The following is a 17,669-nucleotide window of genomic DNA, read 5'->3' as shown; positions in this document are numbered from 1 at the left end:
AAAATATAAAATAGGTCTGGGAGTGTAGCCTGGAGGTAGAAGGGTTTCCAGGAAGCCCAGTACCACAAAAACAGAAGCACCAGGTGATTGCTGTGCATCATCAAACTTTTTTTTGTGTGGCACAATGGATTGAGCCCAGGGGCATTCTACATCTGAGCTATATTCTCAGCCCTATTTGTTTTTATTTTGAAACAGGGTCTTGCTGGGTTGAGAGCCTCACTACTTGCTGAGGACATCTTTGAAGGTATAATCCTGTTTCAGCCTCCCAAGTACTGGGATTATTGTCGTGCGCCACACCTGGCTTGGCATTCTACCTCTGACCTATATACCCTGGCCCTATTTTATTTTTAGGTTGAGAGTCTTGCTACTTGCTGAGGCTGGCCTCAAACCTGTTATCCTCCTGTCGCAGCTTCCCAAATACTGGGATTACAGGCGTGTACCACACATGGCTACAACCTGGGTTTTGAGAAACTGGCATAAGTAACAACTGTTGTTAGTGTAGCCCAGAGGTAGAATGCGCTCCCAGCGCTATTTTCATTTACTATTATTTTTTTAATATTGGGGAGTCAGGGAAGACTTCTATTTTTCGGTGGTACTGGGGGTGGAACCAGGGCCTTTTTCTGCCTCTGGGCTCTATTCCCAGACCTATTTTATACTTTATTTGGAAAAAGGGTCTAAGTTGCTGAGAGCCTAAGTAGCTGAGGCTGGCTTTGAACCTGTGCGATCCTCCTGTCTCAGCCTCCCAAGTTTCTGGATTTTTGCCAGGTGCCACAATGCCTGGGCAAGCCATGAGCTTTCAACTGTAAACTTCCACACATTTAGGCCCAACACAGAAAGTAGTCAATAAATACGTGTTTATTGATTAAACTGAATTATAAAAAAACGAAACCAAAAAACAAAACAAAAAAAACAAAACAAAAAACCCTTCCTTCTATTACTAAGCCATGCAGGCAGAGTCCACAAAGACAACTTCCTGGCCAAAACCCAGCTGATCACTATTGTATTAAGCTCTTAGAAAAATGAACCCATCCAGAAAGTCAGTGTGCAGAGGCCAGGAACCCAGCTCTGCCAAGGCTGTGGCTGCTGCCCAGACTACCAAAGAGGAGGGTTAGGCTGGAGACAGATGTGACCAGTCATAGTTCTTGAACGTTCTCAAAGGCAGAGGGTTGACTTGCAAGTCCACAGTCTCAATAAAATGGCATCAGGTAAAAAGCTTGGGAAGAGAGGCCCAGGTGGATCCTTGGTTCGGTTCTCAGATGCCCCAGGTTCACAGAGCTGGCCAGGTCGTTCTGGGAGAGACTGCTCCAGTGCGCTATATTATAGTGTGCTGGGGGTTAAAAAACAAAATGGGGGCAGGGAGAGGAACAGGTGGTAACAATGTCACACCTGTATCCCCAAGGCCTGTCACATCTTGAGCGAATCCCAGTCTGTGAAAGCCTCAAACAGGGTCACCTAGAAAAAAAACCATTTATAAATCCATTTCCCCTCATTTATTAAATGCTCCACTTATATACATTTTAAAGATGAACCATTTACAAGCTTGTGCAGGCTGCCTCCTTGGCTCACAGGAGGGAAACGTTGCTGAAAGCCTCGGGACGGACAGAAGAATGGTGTAGCTGCGGGAAAGGTGGACTTGGGCTTTTGCTCCTTTTCTCTGAATGGTACGGTGCGTTTTGGTTTATAACCATGAGTAGAGTTACTTTAAAAAAAAAAAAAATCCCTCATGCAAATTGTAGAAAAAATTTCCTTTTCTTGAAGCTGGCAGTGAAAAAGATTCGTGCCTTTTTCTTTGTGCACACCCACATTTCTTCTTCGTGTCAGTCTTCTCTAAGCATTGAGGGACAGGGAAGTCACGGGAAGAGGATTTCAACGAGTGGTCTGTCTTTTCAAGTTCAACACTTAGCATTTACACAATGGAAACGGCTGCAGGATCAAGTTCAAGACGCAGGGACCCCGGGCGTGCAGGACGGAGACTCAGCCGGAGGGGCTTCCACCCCAGCACTCTGCACCTCGCTGCTAATGACCCGTGTGCGGTCCTCTGTCCAGGGTGATGGCGGTGTGCAAATGGGGAAGGGCCACAATCGCAAGTGCAAAGAACACTGTTTTTGTCATGTTTTTGTTGGTAGGGAGGGTGGTGAGGAAAAGACAAATTGATTCATCATTCTGGATGAGTAAAGGTGGTTTCATGCATTTTTTTTAAAGCCACAATTTTATATCTAGAGTTGCTATGGAAACCAACATCTCTGGAGAGGGAAGGAAAGAAAAGGAGAAGGAAGAGAGAGTTCAGTGGGAATTTTTTCCATTTTCATTTTTATATAAAAGTGTTAAGACCACAATGAAAAAAGTTTTTATCCATATATATAATAAACCAGTTTGTGAGCTACATATTTGTCTTTCCCATCTTCAGAAATGTTCTCACATTGACAACGGTTATTAGATAGCATCATGCCCAGAGACACCGGCCACACAGTAAAACAAACAACCCAGAAGTACTATGATACAGCTGAGGTAAAAGGGGAACAAAACGGTTCAACATTCGCCCACAAAGATTTTTTTTTTCCATTTTCTTGATTTTGTCAGAAAAATACCAAACACAGTGATTTAAATTTAAAAAAAAAGTCACAAAAACTTGTTTTTAGCAGAAGTGAATGAGCAACGGGCCAGCTCCTCGGCTCAGACATGATCGCTACTGATTTTCCTAAGAATCCACAAGTTCACAGGGAAGTATAAGTCAACGTCAGGGGGAGTGGTGCATAAAATTAAAAATATAAACCAAGTACCCCACCTGGTTATACCGCGTTTCCCTAAAGCCCCTGCCCTCCCTGACGCTCCACATGCTCTCGTGGCCCCAGCACTCAAATTTCCATCAGATCTAGATCGGCCTCTTCAAAGCCATAGAAGGACTCGGTCTCGCTCTCCCCCTCGAAGAGCCGGTGCAGGCTTTCGGGCTCGACTGTCTCTTCAGGAGATGACCGGGGCCGGGGAGTGGAGGCCGCGGGCTCCTCGGACTGCTCCCCGCTCAGCTTCAGCTGCTCCTCTAGGCAGGCGATGAGCTCCTCCTGCACGTCGGCGTTGCGGGCAGGTGAGTTAACGTTGCCGTCCGGGCCGGGCAGGATGCTAGCCACAAGGAAGGAGCGCTGGACCAGCTCGGGGCAGTCCCCGATGACGCTCAGCACCTCGCCCAGCCAGGCCAGCACCAGCTGGAGCAGGACATCAGGATCGCACGCAGCGTCTGCCATCTCCCGCGCCTGCTCCTTCCACTTTTTGTGCAGGAAGTTCTTGACAGTTCGTTTGATGCACACGTCTAATGGCTGGATCTTGGAGCTACAGCCTGCCGGGACCACTGCGGGCAGCGTGCTGGAGGCGCTCAGCATGGCCAGCACCTCTTCCGACAGGTGGGTGCGGTGGCAGTCCATCACCAGCATGCCCTTGCCGCGCCGGCAGGCCGTGTGCTTCTGCCACACGCGGCTGGACCACAGCTCCATGACCTCGTCGTCGCTGTAGCCACCCTCCTTCACCTCTAGCAATATGGAGTCTGGCATGTTGGCGGGCTGGCTCACTTGGCCTCGGCAGACCACCAGGGTGGGAAGGACAGTGCCGTCTGCCAGGATGGCCAGCACCACGTCACACCACGGCTCCCCAGTGCCCACCGTCTGCAGGGCATTCTCCTTGCGGTCGTCGCTGTTCAGCACCTCTGCATCCAGGAACAGGGAGACCTCGTCGATAGCCACAATCATGGACAAGGGCAAGTCCTGGTTGTGAATCTGCCGCTGCACAAATTCCACGAAGAGTCCCGCGCTCTCCGCCACGCCCTTCGGCAGGGTGTGGGCCACGGCTCTCCGGGCGTGGGGGGCCAGGTGGTGCCGCAGCATGAAGCGCACGGCCCACTCATAGGAGATCTTAAAGCCCCCCTCCAGAGAGCGCCCTATTTTGGTGGCCTTCTGGAACAAAGTCTCCTCGTTGACAGGTAGCTGCTGCTCCCGCTGGGTCAGTACCCACTCGGCCAGTTTCTCCTCTGCCTCAAAGCTGAGGTATTTACCCTCGAGATTCTCTGCCTGTGAGGCCTGGAAACGCCGGAGCCAACGCCGGATCCGCCGCTGGGGGTTCCGGAAGTGCTCGGCCGCCTGCTCCGTGTTGCAGCACAGGGCAAACAGCACGACCCGCAGCTTCTTCACAGACAGCTGCTCCTTCTTGCCGGCGCCCCCACTGCCTCCGCCTCCTGAGGCCAGCTCAGGTTCCTGGGCGGCCGGGCTCCCTTCCTCCTGGTCATCAACATTCAGATGCTCCCCCTCCGTGGCCAAGGGTGGGAGGGGCAGAGGCTGCGGGTGGGTGGGGGTCGGCGGCGGGGTCGAGGTGGAGGCTGGTGAGGGGAGGGCCTGGGTCACAGGGGCGGCTGGCTCTTCAGGCTCCGTCGGGGCAGATTTCACAGTGGCAGCAGCTTTGTTGGGAAGGAAGGAAGGAGGAGGGTACATGTTCTTCAAGTTCCGGTCGTGCATGCGGTCACGAGTCTGGCCATGCCTAAGGGGTGGGGTTAGGGAGCAAGGAAGGGAGATCAGTTAAACTGGGGAATTCCAATAGCAATTAAAATAGCAAACCTACTACACAAAATAGAAATGAAACCACGAAGTTAGAGTTTCTGTTACCTTGAGTGAGATATCCAGGTGAGTCCTAGGGAGGAGGAGACAACAAAAATCTCAGCTCAGGGAAGAAAGTAGCCTCGACAACCAGTGTCCTGGGCTCATCTGCTACACGCTCTCCAGAGGGGCTGCCCACCCGCCCCACGCGAGCGTCACAGAGCGCTACCCATCAGCGTAGACCTGGCCGGGGTGGGTAAGCCCAACGAGGATGCTCCTGACACAGGGCCAGAGTGGCCTTTTCTTGTCCCGCGAGCCGTCTACTCACCTCGTGGCAGGACACTGCTGGATCTGTGAGAGGGGTTGAACACCAGATGCTTGGCCATGGCGTCTCCCATCGAGGTAACAAAGGCACACGAAGTGCAGGCCAGCTTGTTTCCACTGGGAAAGAAGAGCCCAGGGCGCATGAGGCGAGGAGAGCAGGACACGGGGAAGTCAGACAGGCTTCCAAAGAAAAGGAGCCCAGCGCCCTCCCTCACCGCAGCGCACAGACCCACCCGCAAGAGAGCCGAAAAGACCTCATGAAAAAGCTCGAAAAGGCAAGCACGAGCAAGCCATCATTACCTCACAGAGTTCTTAAACAAAGCCAAATACTTGGGGCTCTTCCGTGGAACGTGATTGCTGAGAAAGACAAAGAAGGAGCATGAGCGGGGGCTCCGTGGCCTCGCCCACCACCTTGCCTCTCCAGCTTCACTGTGTGTGGTCACCCAGGACCTACTGCAATTCACATTCAGGCTGAGAGGCCTAGGGTGTGGCTCAGAACAAGCTTTTCCTTTTTTTTTTTTTTTTGGTGTGGTGCTACACCCCAGCCCTATTTCTCATTCTTTATTTTGAAACAGACTCTAACTAAGTTGCAGAGGGTCTAAGTATCTGATGCTGGCTGAGAACCTGCGATCCTGTCTCATCCTCCCCAGTACTGGTATTACAAGTACATGCCACCACGCCCGGCTTCTTTTCTTTTTTCATTGTGGTACTGTAGATTGAACTCAGGGGCATTCATCCTCTAAGCTACACCCTCAGCTCTTATTATTTTTTTATTTTGAAACAGGGTCTGATTATGTCGGAGAGGGCCTCACTGATTTGCTGAGGCTGGCCATGAACCTGGAATCCTCCTGTCTCAGCCTCTCAAGTGCTAGAACTATTAAGCATGCCCCACCACACCTGGCTGAGTATTTCTAACAAGCTCCTATCTAATGCTTGCTGGTTCTTGGCCCGCACTCTGTCAAGCAAGGTTGGCGGGAAGGGAAGGAGCCATCGAAGTCAAATGAGCACAGCTTTGGCCTCGTCCTGCTCGGAGGTGACCTGCCAGCGCTCTGAGCTGCAGGGGAGGGAATGAACACGGGAGAATCTGAGTGGGGGCAGAAACACTGATTGCATCAGGACTTACTTGATCATGTGGTTGGCATAAGCTCGGGAGCAGCAGGTACTATAGCGACACAGAGAGCAGTGTACGTAGGTAGGAAAGTGATTAGGGAAATCTGGGATCTCAAAGCTACACTCCAGGCAGGTCTGCCGGCCCATGGCACTCCTGTCAAAAGAGGAAGAAAGAAAAAGAAAAATTCTCACTCTCATCTCAGGCACCCCCAGACCGTGGGATTTGAGACCAGTGACCGCTAACAGGCTGATGTGCTGGCTAACAGGACTGACCCTCGCATAAGCCCCACCCGCCCCACACGCAGCAGGAGGCACTGACATTTTCCTAACGGCTCTCTTCTGGATGTTGCGCTGGACGGGGGGATAAAGGAAGACAGGCAGAGGGTCTGCGGAGGAGGCCAGCGGTGCTGCCTCCTGCAAGGTGCTGGGAGGTGTATCATTGGAGGACACAGGAACAGTTCGTGGCTGTCCTCGGGAAGCCCGGATTGTCACCTGAGAGTCAAGGGAAGGAAGAATTACATGCCACCCACAGTAAGTAAACCTTAGAACACTGAAAATCTCCACTCCTCCACTCCCGGGACTGTAAAGAAGAATGGCTAGCTCTCTACCTTGGTGCCTGGTTTCAAGCCCTCCAGCTGCTTAGGTTTACGGAAGGTCTTATGGTGCTGAAGCTTGTGTTCAATTTTGTCCTTGGCAAAGAGAAACTGCAGCCGGCACTTGTTGCAGTGATAAACATTTCTCTTCTGAAAGGGGAAAAAGAAAAATAAGAATTCCTTAAAGGTTCCCAAGGAAGTGTCCCACTTTTGTGTCAAGATATATATATGTATATATTGGGATTAGAAGCATGCGATAATATAAGTACTGGGATCATAAGCGTGCATCACCAGGCCTGGCTTGCGCTGATAATTTAAGACTAAGAAAGACCAGGGAGTGGTGGCGCACGAATGTCATCCCAGCATTCAGGAGGTGGAGACCGGAGGATTGTGGATCGCGGACAGCCTCAGCTACTTAATGACGCCCTTTGCAGCTCAGTGAGACGCTCTTTAAAATATAGACTAAGGCTGGGCGTGGCGGCGCACGCTTGTAATCCCCGTGCTTGGGAGGCAGAGATAGGAGGATCGCGCAGGTTCGAAGCCAGCCGTGTGAGCTGGCTTAGGAGACCCTGTTTCCAAATAAAATGTAAAAATAGGTCTGGGAGTGTAGCCCGGAGGTAGAAGGGCTTCCAGGAACCCCAGTACCACCAAAAATCATCATCATCATCATCATCATCATCATCATCATCATCACAACAACAACAACAACAACAACTAAAAATCAGGGATGGGAGTGTAGCTCAGAGGTAAAATGCTCCAGGTTCCATCCCCAGTACAAAAAAAAAAAAAAAAAAAAAAAAGACTAAGAAAGAAATATACAATGCAACCAGAAAACCTACCACAGAGAACCATCACCTCTCATGCTCCCAAAGAAAGATGCAGTCAAAGCCAGGAGGAGGGTCCTCGAAACCTGTTGCTGGCCTGTCCCCTAAGCTGTGCTTCCCCTCCTTTTACACTGCAGATTTTTATAGTGCGCAAACTCCTGCACAGTCTTCTCTTGTTTTCAAGACAATAAAATGTAGGTGGTAAAAACCAAAAAACCTCCTCACACTTTTCTGCACTCTTTTAAGTTCCAAGTTTGGTTTTTATTCTGACCCTTATGCCTTTGAACAGCTTGTACCAGACTCCAGAGTATCTTTTTGTGGACAGTCTATTCATTTAACCATAAAACAACCATGTTCCTATCTGATCACCACCTCCCTCATTTTCTTTTTCTTTTTTTTTTTGTGGCACTGGGGATGGAACTCAGGGGCATCCTACCTCCGAGCTATACCCCTGGCCCTATTTTTCATTTTTTATTTTGGAACAGGGTCTCACTAAGTTTCAGAAAGCCTCACTAAGTAGCTGAGGCTGGCTGCGAGCCACAATTCTCCTGTCTCAGCCTCCCAAATGCTAGGATTACAAGTGTGCACCACCACGTCCAGTTCCTATTCCTCTCTTTCTTTCTTGCTTTGTTTCCTTATTTTTGTGGTACTGGGGGTGGAACCCAGGGGCTTTTCTACCTCCGGGCTACACTCTCAGACCTATTTTATATTTTATTTGGAAACAGGGTCTCACTAAGTTGCTGAGAGCCTCACTAAGTAGCTGAGGCTGTCAGCAAACTGCAATTCTCCTGTCTCAACCTCCCAAATGCTGGGATTACAAGAGTGCGCCACCACTCCCGGCTCCTGTTTTCTTTTCTTAACATAAATAATAACACCTGTCTTTATCTTGCAGTTTTTCTTCTTAACATTTCAATATACAGAGATATGTCTCATGAGACCGTTCTAAGGATTTGGCCAAGTGCTGAAGTCCTTCAAGAATAGGACTCATATCTATGTTTTTCTAGACAGTAAGGAAATGGAACATCGGGATGAGCTACAAGTGACAACACCATCCCGATTTGGAACTGCACTTGTGGCAGGTTATCAAAAGTCACCACTGTGCAGGGAGAGTGCGATTAGGGTGCCCCCACTTCACGTGTGCACATGTGTGCATGTGTGAGCACCGAGCACACGGGTACCCACCAGGCCCTGCACTGTGCACTCCTTGTACACCTTTATTCTTTTCCTCCTGGCCCCCTTCTTGTAGCATTTTGAAACAAGGTTCTAGCTAGCTGATCTTTCAAAAATATATATAACCAAAGCAACAACGTGAAATTATTTATTGCTCCTGATCCAGCTCTTTTCCCTTCATACACAAACTTCTCTGAATACATTGTGCCTGGTCTCTTCCCTCTTGTTTTTCTCCTGCTGAGTCTGCTTCCACCTACCAACCCACCACCCGTCCCTATCAGCACTGCTGAACTAAGACTAAAGCTCAGCTTTCTATCTTGCTCGACACCCTTCTGCAACATGAAACATCCCAAGGATGACAGAGTGGAGGCCAGCCCCAGCAATTTAGCAAGACTCTGTTTCAAAATAAAAGTAAATAGGCAGGCGTGGTGGTGCACGCTTGTAATCTCAGTGTTTGGGAGGCTGAGTCTGGAGGATCGCGGTTTGCGGCCAGCCTGAGCTGCTTAGTGAGGCCGTCGGCAACTTAGTGAGACCCTGTTTGAAAATAAAGAATAAAAAATAGGGCAGGGGGTGTAGCTCGGAAGTTGAAAGAAACGGGCTGGGGACAAAGCTGGGATGTAGAATTCCCTGGGTTCAAGTACCAAGGAAAAAAAGTTTAAAATCTATTGGATTTATCTAATAATGATCTCCAAACATTTTTCTGATAACCCACTTCCTCCTAAACTCCAAATCTATTCTTCAGTGGCGATACTTGGTGGCCAGATATTACTAACTCAGAGGATTTAAACTCAATCTTCCTCCCAAAAGTTACTTTCTCTAGTTTTTCTCAGTAAATAGTCCTGTCACCCATCCAGTTGCCTAAGACGGAATCTTAAGCACTATTCATAACTATCCCCTTGCTACTTTTACTTAGTCCATCTCTAAATCATAAGCATCACATGTCTTTAATCTCAATTCTATCCTCTTTTTCTTTTCTTTTTGAGGATTGAACCTAGGGGTAGTCTACCTCTGAGCTACACTACAACCCCAGTCCTATTTTTATTCTTCATTTTGAACATGCTTGTAACCCCAGTGCTTGGGAGGCTGAGACAGGAGGATCGCAGGTTTGCAGGCAGCCAGAGGTACTTAGTATGGGGCTCCTTAATAAGTACTTGGGAGGCTGAGACAAAAGAATCCCAGATCTGAAGTCAGCCTCAGCAACGTTATGAGGCTCTCAGCAACTCAGCGAGAGACCCTGTTTCCAAATAAAAATGAAATAGGGCTGGGTGCATAGCATGGAGGCAGAAGGCCCCTGAGTGTTCCACCCCCAGTACCACCAGAAAAAAAAAAAAAAAAAAAAAAAAAAAGCAAGCTAGTAACTGCTATAATCTCTCACTTAAACAATCAAAAAAGCCTTCTGGAGCCGGGTGGGCATGGTGGCAAATGCTTATAATCCCAGCATTTGTGAGGATGAGATAGGAGGATCTTGGTTTGCAGACAACTTCAGTTTTTTTCCCCCCAGTACTCAGGATAGAACCCAGGGCAATTCTACCCTCGAGCTACACCCCCAGCCCTATTACTTTTTATTCTTTATTTTTGAAACAGGATCTTATTGAGTTGCAGAGGGCCTAAGTAGCTAAGGCTGTCCTTAAATCGCAATTCTCCTGTCTCAGCTTCCCAAATACTAAAATTTAATAGGTGTGCACCACCACACCTGGCCAGCTTCAGCTACTTAATGAGGCCCTTTTCAACTCAGTGAGACCCTGTTTCAAAATAAAGAATAAAAAATCAGGAGGCAGAGACTGGAGTATTGCGGTTCGCAGACAGTCTCAGCTACTTAGTTAGGCCCTTTGTAACTCAGTAAGACCCTGTTTCAAAAAAGAAAAAGACGCCGGTTGTAATCCAAGGGCTTGGGAGGCTGAGACAAGAGGACTGCATAGATTCGAAGCCAGCCTCAGCTACTTAGGCTCTCAGCAACTTAGTGAGACCCTCTTTCCAAATAAAATATAAAATAGGTCTTGGAGTATATCCCAGAGGTAGAAAAGCCCCTGGGTTCTACCCCCAATACCACAAAATATGAATAAATAAATAAAAATTTAAAATAAATAAAAATAAAAAGACTAGCCAGGCGTGGTGGCACATGCTTATAATCCTAACGTTCGAGAGGCTGAGAAAGGGGGATTGCAGTTCACAGACAGCCTCACCTACTTAGTGAGGCCCTTTGCAACTAAGACCCTGTTTCATAATAAAGAAGAAAAAACAGGGCTGGGGGGTGCAGCTTGGAGGTAGAATGCCCCTAGGTTCCATCCCCAGTACCAGAAAAAAAAAAAAAAAAAAAAAAAAAAAGAATAAAAACGTAGAGGTTGGGGTGTATCTCGGAGGTAGAATGCCTCTGGGTTCCATCCCAGTACCACAGAGGGGGAAAAAAAAAAGGCCTATGGTTATTCTCCCTAACTCTAGTCTTATTCTCAGGGGAGCCAGTATAAAATCTTAACTAAAAGCAAATCTGGACGTATTACCTCAGCGTGTAAGCCTATCTAATGGCTGGCTGGCTTCTCAGCGATTCCTACTCATGACTTACAAGGTGCCCACCTGAGGTGCTGTGTCTAACCTCCAACACCGACACTGTATTCAACAATCCATACTGAACCCCTATCGGTTTCCTGAGCCTCTACAGTCTTCTGCTATGTCTCTTACACACTATTTTTTGGTCCTAAATTTTATCCGGCACATTCTTCCAATGGGCACAGTGTCACACTCCTGTAATAGTGCTTGGGAGGCTGAGAAAGGAGGACTGCAGGTTCAAGGCCAGCTCATTCTGACTCATCCTTCAGGTCTTGGATACCACTTCATGTGGGAGCCTCACTAGATTTCCAGAATAAATATACCTGTATGTTTTATACCTGTACATCCCCCAATGCAATACTCCTTGATTTTTATTTTAGTTTTGTTTACAATTAAACCTCTTCCACCTAACCTACGCATGGCATGCAATTGAAATTCAGCAAGTTTTTGCAAACATATATATTATCTTCTCTACCAACATTATTCCATAGGTCAGCCCCAGCATCCATAAATGAAGCAACTGAAACTCAAGGATCTGGCTGGCGCTGGGTACCTGGTGCCTCATGTAGTGCTGCTGGAAGGCATTGCCGTTTTTGAAAACCTTCAGGCAATAAGGGCAGAGCAGATGCCGGGTATCCTCGTGGATCATCCGAAAATGAACATCTACCTCAGAGTAGAGTGAGGAGCGATACTGACACACCTAAGGCACACAAGAGGAGAAATCAGGATGAACGGAGTGCACAACTGTGGCTTTAAAAAGAGGGAGCGAGCCGGGCGTGGTGGGCACGCTTGTAATCCCAGCATTCGGGAGGCTGAGACCGGAGGATCCTGATTCACGGACAGCCTCAGCTACTTCAATGTAGTGAGACTCTGTTTCAAAATAAAGAATAAGAAACAGGGCAGTGGCGTAGCTTGGAGGTCGACTGCCCCTGGGTTCCATCCCCAGAACCACCCCCCCAATAAATAAATAAATAAATAAATAAATAAAAAAGAGGGAGCGAGCCGGGCATGGTGGCGCACGCTTGTAATCCCAGCATTCGGGAGGCTGAGACCGTGGATCACGGTTTGCGGGCAGCCTCAGCTACTTAGTGAGGCCCTTTGCCACTCAGTGAGACCCTGTTTCAAAATAAAGAATAAAAAATAGGGCAAGGGGTGTAGCTCAGAGGTCAAATGCCCTTGGGTTCCATCCCCAGACCTGCAAAATATAAAAAAATAAAAATAAATAAATAAAAAAGAGGGAGCAAGTCGGGCGTGGTGGCGCACACTTGTAATCCCCGAACTTGGGAGGCTGAGACAGGAGGATCACACAGGTTCGAAGCCAGCCTCAGCTACTTAGTGAGACCCTGTTTCTAAATAAAATATAAAAAAATAGGTCTGGGAGTGTAGCCCGGAGTTGAAAGCCTCTAGATTCTACCCCCAGTAACACAAGGGGGGCAAAAAAAAAAAAAAAAAAAAAAAAGGAGAGGGAGCAATAACAAATTTTAAATATCAAGGAAAAATTTTTTCCTAAATGCATAGAAATTATCTTTTGACTTAGTAATGCAGTCTTGTCTATGGTAAATTCAGCTGAGCCTTAAGATAAAATGAGAAAAGGACTGAAAGTCTGAGAAAAAGCCATATTCTGTAGTCGAGGACTGAAGCTTTCTGTCCACTTCCAAAGGTAAGCCCATGCCAGAAATCAGTGCATATGTACACTACACTCTCTCGATACATACATATGCTGCCCAGCTACGTAAGTGTCATACTGGTGGCTGTCTTTTATGTTTTCTTCTACATGAAAAATCCAAGCCGGGTGTGGTGGCGCAAGCTCGTAATCCCAGAATTCGGGAGGTGGAGACTGGAGGATCATGGTTTGCGGACAGCCTCAGCTACTTAGTGAGACTCTCTGCAACTTAGTGAGACCCTGTTTCAAAATAAAAAATAGATGCTGGTTGTGGTGGCGTATACTTGTAATCCCAGCATTCAGGAGGCTGAGACCGGAGGATCGCGGTTCGCAGACAGCCTCAGCTACTCAGTGAGGCCCTCTGCAACTTAGTGAGACTGGGTTTCAAAATAAAGAATAAAAAATAGGGCACGGTGTGTAGCTCGGAGGTCAAATGCCCCTGGGTGCCATCCCTAGACCTGCAAAAATATAAAAAATAAAAAAATAAAAAAAATAAAAAAAAAATAGGGCAGGGGATGTAGCTTGGAGGTTGACTGCCCTTGGCTTCCAACCCAGACCCACGGAAAAAAAAAAAAAAAAAAAAAATCCAGGAGACAGGAAGTGTATACATTATTTGTTTATTTATTTATACTGGAGATAGAACTCAGGGGCATTCTACCTCTAAGATGTACCCTCAGCTCCTATTTCTTTTTTTATTTTGAAACAGGGTCTCACTAAATTGCAGAGGGCTTTACTAAGTTTCTGAGGCTGGCCTTGAACCTCTGATCCTTCTGCATCAACCTCCCAAGTCGTAGGATTGCAGGTGTGTGCCACCATGCCTGGCTAGAAAGTTTGTTTGTTTGTTTATTATTTTTTGAGGGGGGGTCTGGGGATGGAACCCAGGGATATTTGACCTCCGAGCTACACCCCCTGCCCTGTTTTTTTAAAATTCTTTATCTTGGCCGGGTGTGGTGGCGCACGCTTGTAATCCCCGCACTTGGGAGGCTGAGACAGGAAGCCAGCCGCTCTGGCTTAAGAAACCATTTCCAAATAAAAAATATGAAAAATAGGTCTGGGAGTGTAGCCCAGAGGTAGAAGGGCTTCCAGGAACCCCAGTACCACAAAAAAAATAAATAAAAAAAATTAAATTCTTTATCTTGAAACAGGGTCTCACTGAGTTGCAGAGGGCCTCACTAAGTAGCTGAGGCTGTCCGCGAACCGCGATCCTTTGGTCTCAGCCTCCCAAATTCTGGGATTACACGCGTGCGCCACCACGCCAGCCTAGAAAGTACATTTGTGTGCAGTAGGTGTTTAGCAATGTTCATTAGTAGGTTCTCTGTACTCAGCCTGAGGGCAGGTTGCTGACGTGACCCAGGGAAAGGCAGTACCTGACAGACGTACGGCATCTCTCCGGGCTTGTGCGTGTCCTTCATGTGCTGGAGAAACAGGGGCTCACTCTCAAATGCCCACTCACAGATCTTACACTTGGCTGGAAGAGAAAAACAATCAGTAAATCCATCTGACAACACCACCAAAATCCTCATCATCTTCTTTCTGACTCCTGTCTCTTCATTCTTAAATCAGTAAATCACAATTTCTTTCTATTCCTTTCTTCTTTTTTTTCGGTACTGGTGACTGAACCCAGGGGCATCCTGCTCCGAGCTACACCTCCACCTTCAAACAGAGCCTAAGTAGCTGGGGCTGGCTGAGAATCTGTGAACCTTCTGTCTCATCCTCCCAAGTACTGGATTACACATGTGTGCCACCACACCCACCTTCTATTCTTTCTTTAAAATACTTTTGGCCTTAACATTTGTGTTGTTGGTAACAACTAACGTATGTCTCTAGCTAGTATTTCTTACCAAAGCTCCATTCTAATTTGCAGAGGGCTTCAGAAAATAGCTGAGGCTGTCCACGAACTGTGATCCTCCTGTTTTAGTCTCCCAACTGCTGGGATATCAACTGTGTGCCACCATGCCTGGCTGCCCTTTTTATTTTGAAATAGGTTCTCCAGAAGGTGCTAAAGGCCTTACTAAATTGCTGAGACTGGCTTTCTTAGGGAGGTGGGAATAATGGTGCCAGGAAGAATGATGTTAATTTTTTTTTTTTTTCGGTACTGGGGATGGAACCCAGGGGCATTTTACCTTCGAACTACACCCCCAGCCCTATTCTTTAGTCCTGTTATTTTGAAACAGGGTCTCACTATATTGCGGAGGGCCTAAGTAGCTGAGGCCATCCGTGAACTGCAATCCTCCAGTCTCCACCTCTTGAATGCTGGGGTTACAAGCATGAGTCACCACACCTGGCTCAATGTTAGAATCTTTGGGGAAAAAATATATATATATCTTAGGAGCCAGGCATGGTGGTGCCCATCTACAATCCCAGTACCTGGTTGGGTGAGACAGGAGGATCACAGATTTGAAGCCAGTCTCAAAACTTAGGCTGTCAGCAACTTAACGCGACCCTGTGTCTAAATAAGAAAAATTAAAGAAAATAGGGCTAGGAGTGTAGCTCAGAGGTGGAAGTCCCCTGGGTCCCACCCCCAGTACCACAAAAAACAAAACAAACAAACAAAATAAAGAATAACAAGCTGGGCGTGGTGGCACACGCTTGTAATCCCCGTGCTTGGGAGGCAGAGACAGGAGGATCGCGCTGGTTTGAAGCCAGCCGCGTGCGCTGGCTTACGAGACCCTGTTTCCAAATAAAAATGTAAAAATAGGTCTGGGAGTGTAGCCCGGGGGTAGAAGGGCTTCCAGGAACCCCAGTACCAAGACGACAGAAGGATTACACAGATTTGAAGCCAGCCTTAGGCTCTCAGCAATTTAGTGAGACCCTGTTTCCAATAAAGTATAAAATAGGTCTGGGAGTGTAGCCCAAAGGTAGAAAGCCCCTGGGTTTCACCCCAGTAGCAGGGGGAAAAAAAGGGCTTGGGGTGCAGCTTGGAGGTAGAATGCCCCTGAGTTCAACCCCAAGTACCAAAAGACAAGGTTATGGCCTGCCCTGGAGTTATAGCTCAGTGGTAGCGCACTTCCACAAGGCCCTGGCTTCAATCCCCAATACTGAAACAAAACAAAAGATTATCAAACAGCACTAAGCTGTTCACAGGTTCCTTAATGTCGCATACTGTTCCTTAAATAGGTGTAAAGAAATCATGTCATTACTAAGATTACACTGCTAATCACTATTAAAGATGACTGACAGTATACTAAGTCTGGCGTGATGGCGCATGCTTGTAACCCCAGCACTTGGGAGGCTGAGACAGGAGAATCACACACAGGTTCGAAGCCAGCCTCATCTACTTAGTGAGGCTCTCAGCAACTTAGTGAGACCCTGTTTATAGATTACTTTTGCTATATGTATTTTTTTATGGTATGAAAATTGAACCCAGGGGCATGGTACTTCTGAGCTACATCTCTAGCTCTACTTATTTAAACAGGGTCTTGCTACGTTACCAAGCCTGGCCTTAAACATAGGATCCGCCTGTAATAGCCTCCCATTTACTGGATTACAGATGTGTACCAATGTACACATCTGTACATGTGTGAGCACACTCACACATTTTAAGCCATAAGAGACTTAAAAGTTAAAATTATTCTAAAGAACAGAGTAGGAACCCAGGAGAAAACAACCAAAGACAGTCTTCACTGTTTCTTTTCAGTAAGGAAAAATGTATTTTCCTATGTAAAATTCATATATAAATGGAATAACAAAAATTTACCCAGCAGATTCTGCCTAAAAATGAGGTAGGAGTGGTGGCATACGCTTGTAATCCCAGCATTCGGGAGGCTGAGACCAGAGGATCGCAGTTTGTGGACAACCTCATCTACTTAGTGAGGCCCTGTTTCAAAGTAAAGAATAAAAAAGTAGGGCAGGGAGCTGGGCATGGTGGTGCAACACTTGTAATCCCATAATTTAGGAAGCTGAGACAGGAGGATTGCAGCCAGGATTGAAGCCAGCCTCAGCTACTTAGTGAGGCTCTCAGAAACTTAGTGAGACCCTGTTTCCAAATAAAATAGAAAATAGGTCTGGGAGTGTAACCTGAAGGTAGAAAGCCCCTGGGCTCCACACCCAGCACCACAAACAAACAAACAAAATAGGGCAAGGGGTGTATCTTGGAGGTTGAATGTCCCTTGGTTCCGTCCCCAGACCAGACAAAAAAAATGGGGTAGTATGCTGGGGATATAGCTGAGTATTAGAACACTTGCCTAGTATGCACAAGGCCCTTCAATGCCTAGTGGCACTGCAATAAAAATAAAAATAAAAATAAAAGATATAGGTGTTTCCCTGGAGGTGTAGGTGAATTACCTTATCTTCACATCACTGACAGAAAAGGATTTCGGGTCCTACGCTAGACCAAGTTGGCCACCCTGGCAACACAGTGTCATGACGATTTGATTCTAACATTCTCAGGTCAGCCCAAAGTCCCACTGTCTAATATGGAAACCACCAGGAACATGCAGCTAGAAAGCATCTGAAATGAGTTAAGTCAAAACTGAGATCTGTACTTCAGGAAGTGGTCTTTGGACAAGCATGGTGAGGACAACCACAACCCTAGTCCACGGGAGGCTGAGATGGAATAATTACAAGTTTGGGGCCAGCCTCAGCCAGCCTTATCAGCACCCTGTTTTCAGAATTTTACAAGGGTTAGGGGTACAGTTTAGTGGTAGAGCAACCCTGAATTAAATCCCCAGGATTAACTACAAAGAGAAAAAAAAAAAGAGGGTCTCACTAAGTTGTTGAGAGCCTCATCAAGTAGCTGAGGCTGCTTAGAACCTGTGCGATCCTCCTGTCTCAGCTTCCCAAGTGTGTGTCACCACGCCTGGCTCCCCCCAAATTTTTAATTTTTTGGTGGTACTGGGAGTAGAACCTGAGGGCTTTTTCTACCTCC

The 17,669-nt window shown here is 47.3% G+C and overlaps 1 protein-coding gene across 7 annotated transcripts in view; it reads right to left on the bottom strand.

The window, feature by feature from the left end:
* Positions 1-2,855: 2,855 nt before the first annotated feature.
* POGZ (pogo transposable element derived with ZNF domain) overlaps positions 2,856-17,669 on the bottom strand; it is a gene marked incomplete at both ends in the record, with an annotated part of 40,695 nt that continues 25,881 nt past the window's right edge. For all 7 annotated transcript variants that reach the window (XM_080690954.1, XM_080690955.1, XM_080690959.1 and 4 more), the window contains 9 exons: positions 2,856-4,518; positions 4,644-4,668; positions 4,903-5,015; positions 5,199-5,255; positions 6,022-6,162; positions 6,328-6,500; positions 6,617-6,751; positions 11,693-11,839; positions 14,170-14,270. In XM_080690954.1, the coding sequence (XP_080547080.1) occupies positions 2,856-4,518; positions 4,644-4,668; positions 4,903-5,015; positions 5,199-5,255; positions 6,022-6,162; positions 6,328-6,500; positions 6,617-6,751; positions 11,693-11,839; positions 14,170-14,270 (2,555 nt within the window). The remainder of the gene's footprint in view (positions 4,519-4,643; positions 4,669-4,902; positions 5,016-5,198; positions 5,256-6,021; positions 6,163-6,327; positions 6,501-6,616; positions 6,752-11,692; positions 11,840-14,169; positions 14,271-17,669) is intronic.

This window comes from Muscardinus avellanarius (assembly GCF_963383645.1).
Source record: "Muscardinus avellanarius genome assembly, chromosome: 3".
Lineage (NCBI taxonomy): Eukaryota > Metazoa > Chordata > Mammalia > Rodentia > Gliridae > Muscardinus > Muscardinus avellanarius.
Note: the sequence above shows the minus strand (reverse complement) of the source record. Positions and strands in the feature narration are given on the sequence as shown.